Genomic DNA, 23,386 nt, shown 5'->3' on the forward strand with positions numbered 1-23,386 from the left:
TCCTTCCTTCCTTCCTTCCTTCCTTCCTTCCTTCCTTCCTTCCTTCCTTCCTTCCTTCCTTCCTTCCCTCCCTCCCTTTCCTTCCTTCCTTCCTTCCTTCCTTCCTTCCTTCCTTCCTTCCCTTTCCTTTCTTTCTTCCTTCCCTCCCTCCCTCCCTCTCTCTCTCCCTTCCTTCCTTCCTTCCTTTCCTTCCTTCCTTCCTCCTGCCCTCCCTCCCCCCCTCCCTCCCTCCCTCCCTTCCTTCTCTCTCTCTCTCTCTGTCTTTCTCTCTTTCCTTGAGACACAGTCTCACTCTATCACTCAGGCTGGAGTGCAGAGGCAGGATCTCTTGACTCAATGCAATCTCTGCTTCCCGGGTTCAAGTGATTCTCCTGCCTCAGCACCACCAACCCCCACCCCTCAACTAGCTGGAACTTCAGGCACACACTACCAGGCTTGGCTAACTTTTTGTATTTTTGGTAGAGAGGGGTTTTACCATGTTGGACAGGCTGGGCTTGAGCTCCTGGCCTCAAGTGATCCACCTGCCTCAGCCTCCCAAAGTGCTGGAATTACAGGCTTGAGCCACCATGTTCGGTCACAAAATAATTTTAATTTTCAGTTTCAATATATCTATTTATTGGAAGGAATGGAAAGTGAAACCAGATTCACAGTACAAAAGTTAATGTTGAATCTGTTTAGTCATTTTATTTAACACAGAAAATCACATTTTCTCAATGAATGTAAAAGAACAGAAAATACTACTATTTTGATTACAAATTATTCAGGATATCCAGATTCAGACCAATGCCAGCATTTTATTATTTTACTTTAGCAGAAAAAAAGATGAAATTGCCTTTAAAGCTAATCCCTCTGCCTTATTTATTCAGTTTATTGGCATCATCTTAAAAGAATCATTTAGCGCTAAGACGTGGAATTAAATGAGTTTCTGTTACAATGATTTGTGAATAAGCTCAGTACCCATTAGTGAAGTGAAGCATATCATTTACTGGAGAAAAGTACAGGGACCCACAAATAGGAAGATGGAAAATGGGCCTAATTGAAACATCTTTAAACATGTCCCACTCAATATTTCATAGCTAAATTTTGTATCACATTAATTCAAAATATGTTTGGACACAAAAGCAGAATTTCTAAAAATGTGATCTGTGAACCACTGGGGGTTGGGTGGATAAGCTGAGGTTAGATATTACTTTGAAAAACAATTTTGTTTTATATTTTGTATTAATATTAATGTGCATTTAAAAATATAAGTGGCATATGTATCATAATTTTAATGTCACTGAACATTTGGGCAAAGATAAGAATAAATAGAAACATTTCAATTTAAAGAAGAAAGCAGACATGTATCCGTTCAGGCAGCACATGAATACAGAAAAGGGATAAAGCTGGTTATCAAATGACTGAAGTTGAGAAATGCTGCCTTAAGACAGTCATAATGTATTGCTGTGTATTTCAAATACTTATTCAGTGTAGAGTGGGATTAATTTCTAGTGGATATAGGTCTATAATTTACTAGGTAGGACAAGTATAACAGGAATAAAATAATTATAGATTCTGTATATTAAGATATGACAAATGACACAAGGGAGATGTCATCTGCAAGATAATATAACAAGCACTTTATATTTATGATATGAAACATTCTAACCATACACATAAACTTACTTACTGTTATGTTTATCATTTTGTAATAATCCTAGAGGCAAAAATCACTCCCTTAGTAGAACTTTTTACTTCAATTTAATACCAAATTTGACAGGTAACATAATATTTTTAGATAAATGTTTCTAAAAACCCAGTTTTTTCATATGATATAAAAACATATTTTGAAAAATAGATGAAGAACAAAGCATTCTTATATAACATTGTTTTGTGGAGCACAACATAATCTTTTTTGCCTACCTTAATGCCCTATTTAGGTACTTCTTAGAATGTTGAAGAATCAATTCCAAATCAGTATATACTGCTATAAAATGTGAAAGGTGTACAATGGCCCAAAGAAGGAAAAAAACGACTCACTGCCCACAGAGGATAATTTGGAGTTACTCAAGATAGATGTGCAAGAAGGGCAGGAAAAAGATGATGATGTAAGAAATCTACATTTCTATTCTGATTTTTTGTGTCTCATAGGTAGAAACTAGCCTTCATCACTTAACAGCAGCCTGAGAATCTATCCTTATCTAGCATAGGAAGCTAGAGACCTCAGCTACACTCCCCTGTATGGATGGAGATGGAAGGCAAATATAAGATGGTTATGATGAAAGCCAAATGCAGACTTCCGATGTTGTCACCTTCCAAGAGGAATGTGATATATAGTCACAAGGTCTGGAATTTAGTGTGGTAAAACCTGATACATGAATTATTGAATTAATGTTGCTAGAGATTGTTTTAGAATAGTCTTCTTTATAGCTACAAAAGGAAGCACAATCTCTGACAACTAGGGGTAGAAGATTCAGTTGTTTTTAGATGGTGTTCCATCATAAAGTACATGTGACTATGCTCATGAAAATGTTTATCTAGTCCCTTTTGTGACAGCATTCACTGAAACAGTTAGCATATTTATTTTTCTCTATGAAAAATTTAATCACAACATAACAGTATGTATAATGCTGAATAAATATAGGATGTTTCCAAGAATAATAGAAAATAATACTTTCCAGCCTGGCCAACATGGTGAAACTCTGTGTCTACTAAACATACAAAAGTTAGCCAGGCGTGGTGGCAGGCACCTGTAATCCCAGCTACTCAGGAGGCTGAGGCAAGAGAATTGCTTGAACCTGGGAGGCGGTAGTTGTGGTGAGCCAGGATCGTGCCACGGCACTCCGGCCTGGGTGACAGAGTGAGACTCATCTCAAAATAATAATAATAATAATAATAATAATAATAATATAAAATAACACTTTCCACTTGTTTGGCTCATGTCTGAGATACTGTTACATGTAATCTCATTTTATCTTCAGAACCTTTTTTCAGGTAGGTTTTATATCCTGATTTATATATGCAGAAACTGAAATCAGAGATGAGAACTAACATGGTCAATGACATGCCAAAAGCAAGAAAGTCAGGATCAAGCTATGATTGTGTGACACTTCCCATTATGATTCATCAATATCTTTCATTTCTATGTATACTAACATTTATAGATCAAGAAAAATGATAATAAGAATAATCTAAATAAATTTTGGGCCAGACAAGGTGGCTCTCTTCTGTAATCCCAGCCTTCTGGGAGATCAAGGCAGGTGGATCCCTTGAGCCTAGGAGTTCATGACCAGTCTGGGCAACATGACAAAATCCTGTCTGTACAAAACAATAACAGGAACAACCAAATAAAATAAAATAAAATAAAAACCTATAAAAATTAGCTGTTATGTGCCTATAGTCCTGCTATTCAGGAGACTGAGGTGGGGAGATGCTTGAGGTTGGGAGATTGAAGCTTCAGTGAGCTGTGATTGACCTCTGCGCTCCAGCCTGTGTGACAGAGCAAGTCCTTGTCTCAAAAAACAAGCGAGCAACAAAAACAAAACAACTTTGGTTCAAAAACAGATGAGAGCCTGTAAGCCCAGCACTATGGGAGGCTGAGGCGGGAGGCTCACCTGAGGTCAGGTGTTTTGAGACCTGCCTGGCCAACATGATGAAACCCTGGTCTTTACCAATAATAAAAAATTTAGCTGGTGTTATAGTTTGTGCCTATAATTCCAATTACTTTGGAGGCTGAGGCAGCAGAATCACTGCAACCTGGGAGGTGGAGGCTTCAGTGAGTCAAGATCACGCCACTGCACTCCAGTCTGGGCAACAGAAGGAGACTCTGTCTCAAACAAAACAAAACAAACAAACAGAAAGATGAGAGATGTTTATATAAAGTGGCAATATTTAATGGGTGTTTATCATGTGACAGAATTATGTTAAAACACTTTGAACATACAATCTCACATATACCTCAGATCAAGGCTTTGAAAAAAAGCATAGTTTAATTTAATAAAGGTTTCTAATAAAAACAACAGATTGCTCAGTATGTAGAAGACAATTCAAAATTTCAATTCATGGTTATTTCATATTCTGTGGCAACAGCTTAGGTTTGGTCTTAAACTTTATCGTACACATTTAAATATCACAATTAAGAACACGACATTAATTAAACAAAGAGGTCAGAATTTCCAATTTGTATACACACATGCATCTTAAGAAGAAGCTATATTACTATGGAAAGATTAAGCTGTCAATTTAATACATTTTTGGATAACACTACTACTGTAAATCAATTATATTTTAATGGAAATATCACCAATACTATTTGAGTTATAACTAAAATAAATTGCTTAGAAATTTAAAATAAGCTACTAATTAAAAGTTAGTGACAACCAACTCAATTAAATGGAGAACAAAATATTATCTTGAAATCATATTGCAAAATATTTCTAAGGAAAATAGATACCCTTATATGTATGTCTGAAATTGATCTGAACAGTTTTAAAAATTATATATATTATTTTACATGTATATAAGATACTTTGGATTATAGATAAGAATAGTCATTACTCTAAAATAGTTCTGTTTTTAACCACTATGAATTCTGTTGTTGTTTTGAAGATATTATCACATTATGTAAGGATGTTTATGGCATATTCATATGCACAGGTCAACTGTTCAATATCTTCCTCAAAGCAATGAAAAGTTATTAGCATCAGAAACCAGTAAAATACAAGAAATTTCTTTTAAAAGGCCTACATTTTTTCCCAGTAGTATTTGTGTGAAATAATATAATTCTATCACTATTTGAAGCTGGCCTGGATTGTAGTATAAAATTGTGCCCAATAATAAAATAAAAAATTAGGAACATGGAGTAGTTAGTAATAACACATACAGTTATTTAAACTTTAACCCATGATCACTGAAGATAAACTCTCAAAATATTTATTTACTATCTTAAGTTAATCATTTATTTTACAGTGAGAATAGCATTAAGATTCTAGATTCTTCTTAAATCTTTTATTTTTTAATTTTTAAGTTTTTGGGTACATAGTAGGTTTATATATTTGTGGGATATATAAGATATTTTGATAGAGGCATGCAATGTGAAAAAAGCACTTCAAGAAAATGGTGTATTCATCCCCTCAAGCATTTAGCCTTTGAGTCATAATCCAATTACACATTTTAAGTTATTTAAAATGTACAATTAAGTTAATATTAACTATAGTCCCCCTGTTGTGCTAACAAATAGTAGGTCTTATTCATTCTTTCTGTTTCTTTTACCCATTAACCATCAGTACCACCCCCAAACCCACTATGCTTCCCATCATCTGCTTACCACCCTTCTATTACCAATGTCCTTGAGTTCAATTGTTTTGATATTTAGATCCCATAAATAAGTGAGAATATGTGGTGTTTGTCTTTCTATGCCTGGTTTATTTCACGTAACACAATGATCTCCAGCTCCATCCACACCGCTGTAAATGATTGGGTATCACTCTTTCTAGGGCTGAATAGTACTCCATTGGGTATAATTTCTTTATCCATTTCATCTGCTGATGGACACTTAGGTTGCTTCCAAATCTTAGCTATTGTAACAGTGCTGCAACAAACATGGGAGTGCATATATCTCTCTGTTATACTGATTTCCTTTCTTTTGGATATATAGCTCGCAGTGGGACTGCTGGATCATATGGTGGCTCAATTTTTAGATTTTTTGAGGTACCTCCAAACTATTCTCACTGTTATTTTATGAATTTACCTCCCCATCCAAAGTACACAAAGGTTCCCTTTTCTCTACATCCTCGTCAGCATTTCTTATTGCATAGTTTTTGGATACATGCCATTTTAATTCGGGTGAGAAGATATCTTATTGCAGTTTTCATTTGCATTTTCTGATGATCCATTGTGTTGAGCACCTTTTCATATATCTGTTTGCCATTTGTATGTCTTCTTTTGAGAAATGTGTATTCAAATCTTTTGCCCATTTTTGATTTGAAAATTATATATTTTTCCTGTGGAATTGTTTGATCTCTGGTTAATACCTTGTTAGATGGTAGTTTACAAATACTTTCTCCCATTCTGTGGGTTGTCTCATCACTCTGTTGACTGTAACCATTGGTGTGCAGAAGGTTTTGAATTTGATGTGATCCCACTTGTCTATGTTTGGTTTGGTTGCCTGTGCTTGTGGGGTATTCCTTAAAAATTTTTTTGCCCAGACCAATGTCTGGGAAAATTTTCCCAATGATTTCTTGTAGTAGTTTCATAGTGAGGTCTTACATTTAAGTATTCAATCCATTTTGATTGGATTTTTTATTTGGTGAGAGACAGGGGTAAAGTTTCATTTTTTTGCATATAGATATACAGTTTACCCAGAACTATTTATTGAGGAGACTGACTATTCACCAGTGTATATTCTTGGCACTTTGGTTGAAAATGAGTTCACTTTTAGTTGTGTGAATTTGTTTCTGGGTTCTCTATTCTGTTCCATGGGTCTATATATCTCTGTGTATACCAGTATCATGCTGTTTTGGTCACTATAGCTCTGTAGTGTAATTTGAATCCAGGTAATGTGATTTGTCCAGTATTGTTTTGTTTGTTTGTTTGTTTGGTTGGTTTTTTTTTTTGCTCTTTTGTGGTTCCACATAAATTTTATTTATTTTTTCTATTTCTGCTAAACATGTCATTAAATTTTGGTAGGGATTGCATAGAATCTGTAGATTGCTTTGGGTAAAATGGACATTTTAACAATATTGATTCTTCTAATCCATGAACATGGAATATTTTTCCATTTGTTAGTGTTCTCTTCAATTTCTTTCATCTGTGTTTATACATACCTTTCACTTCTTTAGTAAATACCTAGGTATTTAATTTTATGTGTGACTATTGTAAATTGGATTATTTTTCACATTGTTCACTGTTGACCTATAAAAATGCTACTGATTTTTGTAGGTTGATTTTGTATCTTGCAACTTTACTGAATTTATCAGCTCTGTTTTCTTGTGAAGTCTCTAGGTTTTTCCAAATATATGGCCATATCATCTAAAAACAAGGATAATTTGACTTCTTCCTTTCCAATTTGGATGCCATTTATATCTTTCTCTTGTCAGATTGTTATAGTTAGTACTTCAAGTATTAAGTATTGAATAACAGTGCTGACAGTGGGTGCCCTTGTAGTGTTCCAGATCTTAGGCAAAATGCTTTCAGTTTTTCTACATTCAGTGTGACACCTGCTGTAGGTCTGTCATATATGGCTTCCATTATGTTGACATATATTCCTCCTATTCCCAGTTTTCTGAGAGTTTTTATCATGGAGGGATGTTAAATTTTATCAAATGCTATTTCAGCATTAATTTAAATGATCATATGCTTTTTATCCTGTATAAAGTATCACATTAGTTGAATTGTGTATGTTGACCCAGGGATAAATCCATAAAACTCACTTGGTCATGATGATTTGTCTAATGTATGGATGGATTAGGTTGCTAGTATTTTGTTGAGGATTTTTGTATCAATATTCATCAGAGACATTGGCCTGTAGTTTTGTTTTTTGTGATGTGTCTTTATTTTAGGCATCAAAGTAATATTGGCCTTGCAGAATGAGCTTGGCAGTATTCTTTCCTCCTATATTTTTGGAAATAGTTTGAGTAGGACTGGGATTAGTTCTTCTTTAAATGTCCGGGAGAATACAGCAGTGAAGCCATCAGGTTCCAGGCTTTTCTTTACGGAGGCTTTTTATTACAGCTTTAACCTAATTACTTGTTATTGGTCTGTTCAGATTTTGAATTTCTTCCTGGTTCAATCTTGGATGGTTGTATTTGTATAAAAATGTGTCAGTTTCTTCTAGATTTTCTAATTTAATGGCATATAGTTGCCCTTTGTAGCCACTTATGATGCTTTGAATTTCTGCAGTATCAGTTGTAATGTCTCCATTTTCATTTGTAACTGTATTTACTTGTATCTTCTTTGTTTCTTAGTCTGGTTAAAGCTTTGCACATTTTGTTTAACTTAAAAAAAAACATTTTATTGTTCTTTTGTATTTTTTTTTATTCATTCAAATTCATTTATTTCTGCTCTGTTCTCCATTATCTATTTTCTTCTAATTTTGGGTTTGGTTTGCTCTTGCTTTTTGATGTTTTATGATTTATTATTAGATTGTTTATTTGAAGTTTTTCCTTTTTTTGATGTAGCTTTCTTTAGTAATAAACTTCTGTTAGTACTGCTTTTGCTGTATGCCGTAGATTATTGTATGTTGTGCTTCCATCATCATTTGTTTCAAGAAGTTTTTCAATTTCCTTCTGAATTTCTTCATTCCTCATGTATCTTTGTACTTTCCAAAATTCCTCATTATTAATTTCTAGTTTTATAGCATTGTGGTCAGAGAAGATGTTTGATATTAATTTTTAAAAATATTTTAAGACTTGTTTTATAACATAGTATATAATATATCCTTGAGAATGATCCATGTGCCTCGGAAAAGAATGTGTATTCCGCAGCCTATAGATGAAATGTTCTATAAATATCTAGATCCATTTGATCTATAATGCAGATTAAGTCTGAAGTTTCTTTGGTGATTTTCTGTCTGAAACATTTGTCCAATGTGGAAAGTTGCATGTTGATGTCTCCAGCTATTATTGTATTGGGGCCTCTCTCTTCAGTCCTAATAATATTCCCATTATGTAACTGGGTGCTCCCATGTTGGGTGCATATATATTTAAAATTGTTATATCCTCTTGCTGAATTTACCCATTTATCATTATATATTTATCTTCTTTGTCTTTTCTTATAATTTTTGTTTTGAAATGTATTTTATTTAACATAAGTATAGTGACTTTTTTTTTTTGTTTAGTTTTGTTTGTTTTTTTTTTTGGTTTTAATTGGCATGGAATATCTTTTTCCACCCCTTCATTTTCAGTCTATGTTAGTCTTTATAGATGAAGCAAGAAGAAGCTATATGGAAAGAAGCAGGCCTTATGAAAGGTCAGAAGGCTCTGCAATGCTTTGGGGGAGAATAAGCTGAAGGCAGCTGTCCTCTTACCCTGAGGCAGAGGGCCAGAAGTAGGTGCAAGAAAATGCAGGGGAGATTATCTAAAAAGGATTGTTTACTTATGTTGTCCAGAAACTGATCTTTCGTCATCTGCGCAGGGGACTGCTCCCTGTAACTGGGAGCAATGATGTTAATTACCCAGATTGTGTTGGCTCCTGGCTTTCAGCATTATGTTTGTACTGATTAAATGCAAGGAGCTCCCCCTTATCGAGACTGTTTACTCTGCGGCAGTCCCCATACCTGTGTCTGAGGACTCCTTTCATCCTTCACTCAGCCAGAGTCTGTGGGACAGACTTAGCACTTTGAGAGTTTGAGTATTAAATGCCTGAGATAGTCTTCTTCGGGGAAATCTGTTTGGTGTTCTATAACCTCCCCATGGTTGAATATTGATATTTTTCTCTAGGTTTAGGAAGTTCCTTATTATTAACCCTTTGCATATACTATTCTACCCCTATCTTTCTCTATGTCCTTTTTAAGAACAATTACCCTTAGATTTTCATTTTGAGGCTATTTTCTAGATCCTGTAGACAAGCTTCATCTCTTTTTATTGTTTTTTCTTTTTTCACCTCTGTGTTTCTTCAAATAGCTTGTCTTCAAGCTCATTTTTCTTCTGCTTGATCAACTCTGCTATTGAAAGACTTTGATGCATTCTTCAATATGCCTGCTGCAATTTTCAGCTCCAGAATTTTTGTCTGATTCTTTGTAATTATTTCAGTCTATTAGGTTTATCGGATAGAATTCTGAATTTCAACTCTGTGTTTTCTTGATTTTTTTTTTTTTTTTTTTTTTTTTTAGTTTTCTCAACACAGCTATTTTGAACCTTCTGTCTAAATGGTCATATATTTCTGTTTCTCCACAATTGGTCTCTGGTGTCTTATTTAGTTCATTTGATGAGGTCATGTTTTCCTGGATGGTGTTAATGCTAGTAGATGTTCTTCAGTGTCTGGGTATTACAGACTTAGGTATTTATTGTAGTCTTCACTATTTGGGTTTTTGTAACCTTCCTTCTTGGGAAGGCTTTCCAGATATTTGAAAGCTTTGGGTGTTGTGATCTAAACTGTATTTGCTTTAGAAGGACACAAGCCCAGTAATGTTGTGGTTCTTGCAGACCCGTAGAGGTACTGCCTTAATCTTAAACAAGATTTGGGAACATTATCTGTATCACCAGGCAGATACTCTTGTTCTCTTCCCTCACTTTCTCCAAAACATAGTCTCACTCTATTTTCTGAGCCACATAAAGCTGAGAGAGGAGTGACATTAAGAACTCCTGTGGCCACCAGCAGTATGACTGTGCTGTATTAGACCTCAGGCCACCCCAGTACCGAGTCTCATCAAAGGCCTGTTGTAACAACTCCCTGACTACTGCCCATGCTCGCTGAAGGTTCTGGTGCTTGACAATCAGCAGATGCCAAAACCAGTCAGGCCTGCATCCCTCCCTTCAGGAAAGCAAGGTCCCCCAGGCCCCAGGTGGGTACAGACCTGCTGTCCAGAGTCAGAGGCTAAAAGTCAGAAACCTGTGAAGTCTACATAGTGTTCTACGGTGCTGTGGCTGAGCTGTCACTCAGACCATAAGATGCAGTTCTTCCCAGTCTTCCTTCCCATTTCCAAAGGCAGAGGAGCCTCACCCTTTCACCACCACCACCCCAGACCACAATGAATACTGCTAGGCTACACTGAGGTTCCCCTTAGAATGAGGGACCCTAAGTCAGCTTGTGGTAAATGCTGGCTGACCTGCACTCACATTTCAGGACAGTGGCCCACAGCAGGTCCAGAAATGCCACCTAAGAGTCAAGACTTGGATTGGGGCACCCTAAGAGCCCACTTCAAGCTTTACCCCCTGTGGCTATGCTATTATTTGGACCCAGCAAGTCTCAGAGGCTTACCAAGATCCTTGACGTAGTGCTGGGTATCACTGTGGATTATTCAGGGCCAAAGGGCTCTTTAGTTAGCTAGAGATTAATGCTGCCAGGACTGGGTCCTTTCATGTAAGGCAGTGTGTTCTCATCAGGCCTAGAGTTTGTCTATTATAGAAACATCGTTTGATAGATAGGGACACGGAACAGGGTCCTCACCACTCTGACAGTTGCCCTTTCTGTGACTGAGCTGGTATCTATGATTCAAGACAGTCCTCCCCACTATTTATTCTCCTCAGTCAGAGGAAAGAGGTCTCCTTTGAAGCCACATGCTGAGAAACCTGGGATTAGGGGAGGGGTGATGCCAGCACTCCTTTAGCCACCCCAGCTGGTGTATCAGTATGTCACATTCCTCCCCACCCCACAGTCTCTTGTCTGAGTTCAGCACTGGGACTCACTTAAGGGTTGCAGTCCTTATGGCCTACACTTCCTTTCAAGTTTACTGGGAAACACAGAGCACTTTGGTCTTCAGTGATGAGGTTTGCAGGCACTCAAGTGTGCACCACTGGGATCAGTGATTTCTTTCTGGCTAGGACTGGTTTAAATGGTCTCTCTGTGACTGGGTGTCAGCTGAATTAGGTCTTGTTTTTCTTTCTGCTCTCACAGGTCAGGACTGAGTTCACTGACTCACAATTGCTGTGTTTTCTCTCCCCCAGTGCCCAGAGAAGCTCTCTGCAGCATATCAATGTTAATAAATCAAAGTTATATTGAGCTGTATGAATACTTTAGAAATCAGGCTCTTTACATAAATAACTTTAATAATGAAAAAAAATTTAAAGGAGGGTTCTCTTTAACACTGAGTAGAGAACAGCAATGTAATAACCTAATTTTATAATCTTCACTAAGGTGAAATTGCCAATACTATCATTTCATCATTACTTCACTATCTGTTCCTTTCTCTTTTGTTTGTATTTGAAGTTTATATGAATAGGTGTGAAAAATAATATAATAATTAAAATCCATGAAGTACAGTGAAACATATAGTAATGTTCCACTGATTTCTAAGTACCTTGAATGCATTCTGGTTAAAGGTCATCACAATACTGCAATTTGTTTGCACTTCTCTACATTAGATTATAAATTATATGAAAGCAGAACCTACACTTACACTGAAGAAGGACAGTTCTAAACGGTAAAGTGTTGAATGACAGCCAGACTTTTTGAATTTACTTTGCTTTAGTTTCAACAAAACTTTATTTACAAAACAGGCTGGAAGCCAAATTTGCCCTATGAACTGTAGTTTGTTGACACCTGTCTAAGTAGAAAACACATTAAATTTGAAGTAAATCTTTTTTGCAGAACCCTTCCAACACTCATCACTCACCGCAGTGTTTTCTAAATATGCAATCACGTCTTTAATAAACTGAAAGTGCCAAGGTTTAAAGGAGAATGTACTGGTTTATAAATCTTTATTCCTGTTTTTAGAATGGCTATATTATTTGTCCAAGTAATTATCTCATGGTCAGTGAGATACTTACACAGCAGGGGTTAAAATTGCAATAACACATTTTATAGATTCAATGTACAACAAAAGTCGAGTTAAGCAATGCTAATAATACCAGTAGCCTAAACTTTTGTGACTTAATAAAGAACATCTTTAAATATTTCACATTGACATTCTCCCACCCCTGAAGTTGTTAGGCTAACACTGTGTTAGTTACCTTTTAAAAAATTAAACGATTTATTTGATTCCTAGAAGTTACTGGACAAATTGGAGACTAATTTGAGATTTAATGATATTGAAAATACTGAAATTGCATGGTAATGGAAACTGTTACACATTGAGATGCTGTTACCTTATCACCTTCACTGAACGTGAAGCCATCCACAGCTCTTTTCCAAGTGATTTCTGGAATAGGCTCCCCTTCTGCATCACATATGAGTGTGACTTGACCATTCTCATATGTAGTTTCATTTTTAAGCTGTATTATGTGAGGCTGTACTGTAAAGAATATATATATTACTCAATAGGTATTAGAGGAAAATATTACTACTCAGACAAAAGTCATGATGGGCCTTAAAGTCTGCTTTAGTATAGTGTGCTATTACTAGCTCTGTAGTAATTACGGTGGCCTGTTTTGCTTTCCAGACATGCCAGGACAGTTGAATAGTGTAGGGAAAAAATTAGGAAATAATACTCATTTGTTATCATAATAAAAAGTAACTTGAGGTGGCTTAGAAACCAACATTAAAATTATAATTTGTTTCAAATTTTGCCAAAAGCCATCTCATTATTTATTTTCCTCTCTTAAAGCCACAAAATCATATGCATACACATATGAATATATTTAAACACATACATGCACACACAATTGGTTTAATTCTCTCTTAAGTTTTAACAATTTCACCAAAGAAGTAAATGATAATATATATTGAAAATGTAGCAAGTAGAACTATATAAAATTCTGAAACATTTACTAAGTAAATATATTTACCTGTTACTTATGTACGTGATTCTAATTGATTTCTTCTGACTTCAGTTTACTTAATAATATATTAGGCAATATAACCAATGTTTTAAATTATGACTTGCATAAAAAGAAAAACATTACATCCACTAATTTTAATTATCTTTATATTAAAATATGTCCATTGTAAACTTATATATTTCCAGAGAGCTTTATTTTTTGAAATATGAGTTATCTGAATTTCCTAAATTTTTGTTTGTTTAGATATAAAATGGATATAATCAAGTACATATTATTTCAGTGTGAGTTACTTTTTGTATCTTTTAATACATTTAATATGTTTTATATTTTTTAATACATTTAACCAAGAAACATGAGTAAGTTGTTCTTAAACTCAGAAAATAACATTCCTGGTATCAGAAACAGAGAATACAGAATTTTTAACAATTCATTGTTTATTTCATTAACTTTAATAGATTTATTTATATTCCCACAATTTGCATACAATTTTGTGTCAAGAGCAACCAAAATTTGCTCAATATTACTACACAAAGGCGATTACAACAGTAACATAACATGTAAAATTTCATGTATTATTTTATACTTGGAAGGATGAAAATACCAGAAACAAAAAATCTTTATTTTCTTTTTCATTGCAATCCTGATTTAAAAAAAAAAGATATGACTGGGTGGCTCACACCTGTAATTGCAGCACTTTGGGAGGCTGAGAGGGGCAGATCACCTGAGGTCAGGGGTTCAAGACCAGCCTGATCAAAATGGAGAAACACCATCCAACTAAAAATAAAAAATTAGCCAGAAGTGGTGGCACATGCCTGCAATCCCAGCTACCTGGGAGGCTGAGGCAGGAGAATTGCTTGAACCCAGGAAGTGGAGGTTGTGGTGAATCAAGATGGAGTCATTGCACTCCAGCTTGGGCAACAGGACCAAGACTCCATCTCAAAAAAAAAAAAAAAAAAGATGTAACTACTATTTCAGATGGTTGAATTGAATCAGATTAAGATCATCATCTACCCTTTGAAATAATCTCACATAATACCATTTCTGTTTATTTTTATACTGACTCATACTTATTTAATTTTGTAGGTTTTAAAGAAAACAATATTTTCAACCCTGTTGGATCAGGTTGGGGACTTTCTACAATTTCCAAAAGTTTTACGTATATTTACTCTTACCTCCAAGTGAACAATGTTCTCATGCTTTTAGCTTGGTCTACCTCTGATCATTAAATTTTTGTGTAAACATCACCTAAACATTATCCTTCTGAATGAAGGATATGTTTGTACCACCATGCTATCCAAAGTAAGACTTCTTTTTATCCAATGCTACCTGATTTAGCCAGTTTAACTCTCTATCTTTACTTTTAAAATGGATTTTTTTTAAAATTTTAATACATTTTGGTATAGTTGTTTATTCTCCATTTCTCTCCACTAGAGTATAAGCTTTATAAATATCTCTCTAGTTCAGAAAATGCTTCCACAGCAGTGACTACAGGGCCAATCCGCAGAGGGTGTGTCCATGCAGGCATTACTGTTCATCACATGGTCTTGGTAAGGGGTATCTCTGCACCTGTCACCTGAAAACCCTGCTCCTTCTTACTCTCACAGATTTCTCCTTCCTTCCTTTTCACTCTTTTTGTTGTGAAAGCATTTCAATAACAATGCTTTTAAAGTCAGAGAAAACATATTAAATGTTAATAGGGCATGTAATTTTAATATCACACTATTTAAAGGTATAAATTGAATTAGAAGCACCCACTGCCATAACTACCTTTCTTCTTTTAAGCATAATGGAAGCTACATCAATACATTTTTGTAAAGTACTACTATTCTACACTCTATAAGTTACCTAAAGAAGATAATATGGCTCTTTGTAAAATGAAATGTATTTATCTTATATTTTTATTTAGTTAAATGAAAGAATATTTAACTAGAGTTACATGCCAATGTTTTTAAAACGTAGCCTTAAAAACGTGCCCTTTTGAAATATATTGTTAAAACTGATCCTAACATGTGTCATTCAGAGACTTACAAAAACCCATCCTTACAGAGACAGATGACAAACCCCACTAGGTATAATTTAAATGAATTTTTTCCTGCTTGTGTTATATCAATGACTTACAAAAATTTGCAAGTGTAATTTTGTTATTTAAAATAATTCTATCTGGTAGCTGAAATTTAGGAACATATTACAGAGAAAAGAAAACTGGTTTTATATGGAAAGTTTAAATAGTCCATATGATTAGAGTAGAATTGGACTCCAATCTTCTCCTAGACACCATAGTTTTAAACACTATGCTATAATACTTACCAAAGACTTGGAGGAATGCTTGCTTTTCATCTTCTCCTGCCTTATTTGTGGCCCTGCAGACATAAGGACCACCATCACTATTGATTATGTTCCTGACAGTGAGTTCTGTATTGCTCCCTTTCAATATGTACTTTTCATTTTCTTCAATGAGCTTGCCATTCCTAAAGAAGAAAAAAGAAGTTCATCCTCACAAATCTGACTTTATAATTTAGGAGATTATAATTGACTTTTTAATATATAGGTATTAATGACTACATGACTATCATCATTGACAGATACGGCTATATTCCAATCAAAAGCATATGTTTAATACCCTTGGAACTTAATGAATAAACACTAACATTATAGTAGAACATTTTTTTGACTTTAGACACAATAATAACATTTGAGCTATGTGAACTTCTTGACAGTGGTCAGGCAAAAAAAAAAAAAGTGTTATCAGTTCAATCTGTACTTTCATTATTGACAAAAATCATTTTATATGCTGTTTTAAATTCCATACCACAATTAAATGTCGGTGAGACAATACATATATATATATATATATTTATTTACTAACTTCCTGGGAAACATTTAAAACAATTTGTATAGAATATATCTTCAAAGAAGTTTCAAAGTAAATATAATGTAAATACATCATAAATGTATATTGCATATAAGTACTGCCAATAAAACAGTAAGATGAGAGAATTATGTGAAAACACAATTAATTATAGAAACTATTTTGAATATGATAATTTTATTCATTAATGAGGGAAATAAATTTTTCTCCTCTTAGTCACAAATAATTGCAATTTTTTAAAGTTTTTTCTCTACTAAAATAAATCTCATTCTGCTCAATTCTAGTCTATGTTGTTATTTAAAACAATGGCTTTTAAACATTTTTACTATAACTTACATTAAGAAATATTTTCAATACATTAAAATCTGAAATATTTCTATGATTTCCCTGAGTATTTGTGAATCATTTTATGTTGTGTATTCTCCTCACTTCCACTTTATTCACTTCTTTTTCTCTTTTTTCTTCTTTGCCTCTCCTCCTATATTTTTCTTATAATAGTATTTTGGATGACTGAATTGATTTTAAAACCCACTAATGAAAAGTTTTGGAATTTTCTCATTGGTGTAGAGTGATTTGCATGTCCCTACAAATTTAAATTTTAAAAAATCTCTAAAAATATTATTAAAAATATTTTCTAAAATAAAATTGAACATTTCTCTGATACACTAAACAGTTCCTTCTAGTTAACTCTGGTTCCAGAAAGCACTAACACATATACTAATATAATCTTTATATGTTTACACTCAATAGAATTTGTTGTTGCAGTTTCTCATGACACTTCTAAATGTACCATGAAGTACGCAAACATTTCTTAAGAGGAGTGAAAGATTGCAAAGTTAGGATTCATAAAATAATAACAAATGGGCCTGGTGTGGTGGCTTATGCCTGTGATCCCACTACTTTGGGAGGTGGATGTGGAATGATCACTTAGAGACCAGCTTGGCCAACATGGTGAAACCCCATCTCCACTAAAAATATAAAAATTAGCCCAGCATGGTGGCAGGTGCCTGTAATCCCAGCTACGTGGGAGGCTGAGGCAGGAGAATCGTTTGAACCCTGGAAGCGGAGGTTGCAGTGAGCTAGATCACAACACTGTTCTCCAGCCTGGGCCACAGAGTGAGACTCTGTCTGAAATAAATCAAAATAAATAATAACAAATGCATACATAGTATCTTTTATATATTTTTTATATTATTACTTATTCAATCTTTATAAGTTATTAAAATGACATTTCTGAAATTTTGTCTAGAATTTAATATGTAGATGTTTCACCACAATCAAGGATACAGTATATTTCTCAATATTTTCAATGAAAAGTATTCATTTACTTCCTAATAATAATAACAATAGCACGGTAGAGGTATCAGCACTCACAATTAGCCCATAGATGTGCATTTTCCCTCTGCATATTCATTCAAAATCAGAGAACTACAGTATATGTATATCTCCATCCCTCAATTTACAAATAAAGACAGGCTTACACAATAATAAAAGTGACAGGTTAATTAAGTTCCAGTGTTTTTTTTCTAACAAAGAGGGTTATCTCCCTACTTCATATAAAGCATTGTGCTAAATATTTGATGGATAGTAAATCAGTTGCCACCCATCATGAGGGATCCAAAATCTGGCTGGCATTAATACAGGGTAATGCAGATTCCATTAGTGAACTTATAACATTTTTGAGGGGGAGGTGATCTGTTATAGTTGGAGAGATGACAAGGAAGATGGTTGCACTATTCTGGAAATGTTCATGGGGAAATTAAAAACCTTGACTTCACTTTTGAAGTAGATGTGTAAAACTGGAAGATATTTAGAGGACATGGGTGTGTACAGATGATATTCAGTTTAAGTGCTCAATATAAACTATAATTAAAGCATCAAAATAAGGGAATATACTAATACTTTAATATTCCTTCCCAATAAATACCTTATTCCTTTCTCCCAATAAATTCCTATTACTTCTATTGATGTTCATAGTCCTGTGAAATGTGAATGTCTAAAAAAACACTCCCAAGAGATCTGAATACATGTATTAAGCCCATTCTTTGAAACTCAAACCACTCCTCTAAGTGCCCCCTTTTTTAGGTACTGGCTATACATATAAAACAACAGTTTTCAAACATTAACCAACTGGTAGCATATGACAGTGGCATGTGAGTACCTCCATCGCTGACTGCCTGAAGAGAGTTTTCAGGCTGCAGCTGTGGGAGGCAGAACACAAACAGAGTCAGGCAGTGTATCTGGGGTGGAAGACAGTGTGCAGCTGGGGGAGGTCAAAGTGACTAGAATGTGCAGGTCAGAAAAGGTGAGAAAAGAGCTGCACAAGCAACAGCGCTACATGCAGATAGCCGCAGGAGTTCCCAACAAATCTTTGAGTATTGATCAATGAGTGTATACAGTAAGGCTTTCCAGATGAGAGAAAGAACCGTTAGAAAATAGAACGTACAGTAATCTCAGAAGCTCATATAGCAACAGGAATAATCTGCATCTCAACTATGCAGAATAAAAAGATCTCCTAAAACACAGGACTTAAGTCATGTCCTTACAAGAATATTGCATCAGTAATGGGGCCAGAGTAACTCTAGACTGAAGGTATTATGGATCAATTCAAAAGAGCCTAAAGGTAAACTCTCCCTCAAATCAAACTTTTTCCAAGTCATGTAACTGCATCTATAAAACAAAGTAAAAGAACACAAAAATATTAAGCAAACCAAAACACAAAATTCTGAATGTCTGGAACCCAAATAAAACTTCCCAGGATATGGCTGAATATGGTGGTTAACACCTGTAATCACAGCACTTTAGGAGGCTGAGGCAGGCCAATCACCTGAGGTCAGGAGTTTGAGACCAGCCTGGCCAACATGGCAAAGCCCCATCTCTACTAAAAATACAAAAATTAGCTGTATGGTGGCACGTGCCTGTAGTCCCAGCTATTCGAAGGCTGAGGCAGAAGCATCACTCGAATGGGGGAGGTGGAGGTTGCAATAGGCCATGATCACACCACTGCACTCCATCCTGGGTGACAGAGTGAGACTGTCTCAAAAAAAAAATCAGAATAGTAAATAAACATAAAAATATGACCCATAGGAAGGAGAAATGTCTCCAGGCACAATGGCTGATGTCTGTAACCCCAGCACTTTGGGAGGCCAAGGTGGGAGGACTGCATGAAGCCAGGAGTTGAAGATCAATCCTAGCAACATAGTGAAACCACTTCTCTACATAGTAATAAAAAAATCAACTGGGCATGGTGGCACATGTCTATAGTCCCAGCTCCTGAGGAGGCTGAATCAGGAAGGTTATTGGAGCCTGAGAGTTGGAGGTTGTAGACAGTGCCATTGCACTTCTGCCTGGGTGGCAGAGCAAGAACCTGTCTCCAAAAAATAAAGAAAAAAAGGAGAAAAATCAATCAATTACATAATATAGATAGGATACAGATGATAGGTGAGTAGATGCCTATCAAAACAACTATTAGAAATATATTCCAATATGTTCAAGGAATCAAAACATAAGAATGGTAAAAGTGGCATGGAGGATATACAAAACACCTCTTTGAAACTCTCAGTGAAAAAAATAAACTGATCAGAGATACTTTGGGGGGATTAAAAACATTAGATATTACAGTAGAAAAGATGAGTAAACTTGAAGACATAGTGGCGTAATTTAGTTAACTTGAAGACATAGCAAAATAAAAAACAGAAAAAAGACTGAAACAAAGTTCTATGTGGTATCATTTGTTTTCATCCTTAAACAAAGTCCTTAATAATTTTATAGTACTGATCTACATGAATAAATGCTTAAATACATAATACTAGAACTTCAAAAACATGAGGCAAAACAGAACTGAATATAAAAATAGGCACATTTAAAAATAAAGTTGGGGAACAATTCTTATAAAAGAATTAGAAGACTTCAGCAATACTAGCAAGGCAGTCAATCTACTTAAAATTAGGGATTTCTCCACACAATAATAGTTGAATATACGTACTATAATGTAAGACTCAATAAAGTTAAATAAATTGTAACCATTAAAAAGTCTACTTCCTGATAAGTATGGAATTTCATTAAAAATCAACAGCAGTAATATGTAAGAAATAGACCCCAATACTCAGAAACAAATCAAGATACTTCTAAATGAATAATATAAAAAATAACATGAGAATTTTTTAAAAATATTTAACTCCCCAAAATGAAAACATGGCATAGTTAAATTAGCAGGGTACAATTACAGCCATAGTTAGAGAGGAAAAACAGATGTTTATATTAGAAAGAATACATGATTAGAATCAATGACATGATTCCACCTTAAGCAAACAAAAATGGAAAATTAAACAGAAGGAAAATAATAATAAAAATAAAACCAGAAATTAATGAAATAGAGAACAGAAAAAAATAATAATTAAGCCAAAAGCAGATTCGCTTAAATAAGTATGTACATAAACCTAAATCTAGAATAATCAGGATAAAAAAGAGAGCAGAAAAAAAAAAAAAAGGCAGTGGAACAAGTAACCAGTTATGAGGTTAACAGGATAAGGGAGGCAAGAATACTACAGAAAACATGCAAATTGAAGTATCACAAAGGGATACTATGAATGACTTTATGCCACTAAATAGTATTTAAAAGGAACAAATTTCTGGAATTGCATAATCATCTAAGCTCACTAAAGAAAATTACCTGAATAGCTCTATTTCTATGAGAAATATTATTGAATTTGTACTTAAATATGAACTTAAGAAAAATCATGACACAGTTTCACTGGGAATTTTTTCAGACATTTAAGTAAGAAATAATGAACACTATATAAAAGATATATTGGAAAACAGAAGATGAAAAATACTTCACTACCCATTCTATGAGACTAGTAATGCCCTGACCCTTCATGAACAATAAAATGGTAGAACAATATTTTTTATAACAATTAATATAAAAAAATTTAACAAATTATTAATATATTGATTCGAGCAATGCATAAAAAAGATAATGCAGTCATGCATTGCCTAACCACAGGGTATGTTCTAAGAAATATGTCCCTAGTCAATTTGCAGCTCTGTTTACATCACAGAGTGTACTTACACAAACCAGTATGGTTTAGCCTATTACATACCTAAACTATATGGTATGGCCTATTTCTCCTAGGCTGAAAACTTGTACAGGATGTTACTATGCTGAATATTGGAAGCAATTGCAACGTATTAGTAAATATCGGTGTATCTAAACATATCCAAACACAGAAAAGGTACTGTAAAAAATATGGTATAGAAGATTTGTTTTAAAAATGCTATACACGTATAGGACACTAATCGTGAATGGAGCTTGCAGGACTAGAACTTCTTCTGGGTGATTCAATGAGTAAATTGTGAGTGAATGTGAAGGCCTAGGCCGTTAGGCTATAGCACTCTAGACTTTATAAACACTGTATACTTTGGCTACACTAAACATTTTCTTTCTTCAATAATAAATTCGCCTTTGCTTTTTTTACTTCATATACTTAAATTTTTTAAACTTTTGACTTTTTTAAAATAACAACGTAACATATAAGATTGTATAACAAAATATTTTCTTTGTTGCTTATTTTACAAGGATTCATTTTTTTCTGGTTTTAATTTTTTATCACTAATTTTCTAAATGAAGACACAAACACCCAGGTTAGCCTCGGCTGACTCAGGGTCAAGATGATCAATATCTATGTCTTCCACATCCACATCTCATCCCACTACAAGGTCTTCAGGGGCAACAACAGGCATGGATCTGTCATCTCCTAGGATAACAACGCTTTCTTCTGGAATTTTGCCAAAAGACACTGCCTAAGGCAGTTTTACAGTTAACTTTTCTCTTTTATAGGTAGAATGAGTTCACAGTAAAATAATGATTAAAAGTATACTATAGTAAATATATAAACCAGTAATATATTTATCAAGGATTCATGTAGTGTACATAATTACATATGTATGCTTTTATATGCAGATTTACTCCAGTATAATCACCAACTCATGAGTAATACGTTGAATTCTGATTTTATGATGGCTACCATATCAATAGACCATATGACATTTCAGCTCCATTATAATCTTATGTAACCACTGTCATCTATGAGGTGTGTCATTGATAGAGGTCATTATGAAGGGCATGCCTGTATATCATGATTAAGTGGGTTTTAAATGGAAATGCAAAGTAGTTTTAACATTTGCAAACAGATTAGATTTACCAAATCAATGAGCTAACAATAAAAATCCATAGGGTATTCTCAATATAGAAATATAATTCGTACAAAAATGAAGGGAGGAAACTTTAAAGTCATTGCTTTTATTCCCATTTTGATTTACATGTCACTAAATGTCTCTGATTCTCTTTGTGAACATGTTTTATAATTCCCTTATAATGGTCTGTAGTTATTTTCTTTACTGATGTTACGAACTAAATTCCGTTTCCTCCACCCTCAAATTCATATGTTGATGTAGTCCTAACCCCCAGAATGACTGTATTTGAAAATAAGGCCTCCATGGAGGACATTAGGTGAAATCAGGGCATGAGAGTGAGGTCTTAATCCCATAAAACTGGTGGTTTTCGTTTGTTTGGTTTAAGTTTTAGTAACTATTATTGAAGGTTCGACCATCACCATAAGAGATCTCTCATACACATTTAGAGTTAATCTCTATTCTCATATCCATCCTCAGGCAACCCTTTATCTGCTTTCTGTTTCTATAAATTATATGCATGTACTAAATCTGCATATGTACCCCCTGAATCTAAGATAAAAGTTGAAATTATTAAAAACAAATAAACAAACAAAGGATTGGTGATTCTGAAAGAGGAGGAAGGTGCACCAGAACTCTATCTCTCTCCATGAGTTTGTACACACAGGAAAGGCCACTCTGCTGGTACCCTGATGTTAAACATCCAGCCTCCAGAACTATGGGAGAGAAAATTCCTATGGTGTGAACTACACAGTGGGTGGTATTTTGTTTTGGGAGTCCAGGCTGACTAGTACAACTGACTTTGCTCATCTTGCTTGGAAATATTATCTCTATGAAACAGTCTGGACATTTCTCTCAGGGCTGCTACCCTACATTTCCTGATACTTGCAGTAATTTTTTTTCTTTTCCACAAACATGACATGTCTACATGTACAGATAAAAGGTCAGAATTTCCTTCTAAAACAAATTT

At 34.5% G+C, this 23,386-nt stretch overlaps 1 protein-coding gene across 3 annotated transcripts in view; it reads right to left on the reverse strand.

Annotated features, from left to right (window-relative positions):
• Positions 1 to 23,386, reverse strand: part of NCAM2 (neural cell adhesion molecule 2) — a 540,885-nt gene that overhangs the window by 174,378 nt on the left and 343,121 nt on the right. For all 3 annotated transcript variants that reach the window (XM_032277132.1, XM_032277133.1, XM_032277134.1), the window contains exons 7-8: positions 15,663 to 15,823; positions 12,723 to 12,868 (exon numbers count right to left, since the gene is read on the reverse strand). In XM_032277132.1, coding sequence (XP_032133023.1) covers positions 12,723 to 12,868; positions 15,663 to 15,823 — 307 coding nt within the window. The remainder of the gene's footprint in view (positions 1 to 12,722; positions 12,869 to 15,662; positions 15,824 to 23,386) is intronic.

Source organism: Sapajus apella, unplaced genomic scaffold (assembly GCF_009761245.1).
Source record: "Sapajus apella isolate SASKATOON/1434 unplaced genomic scaffold, GSC_monkey_1.0 scaffold8, whole genome shotgun sequence".
NCBI classification, from domain to species: Eukaryota; Metazoa; Chordata; class Mammalia; order Primates; family Cebidae; genus Sapajus; species Sapajus apella.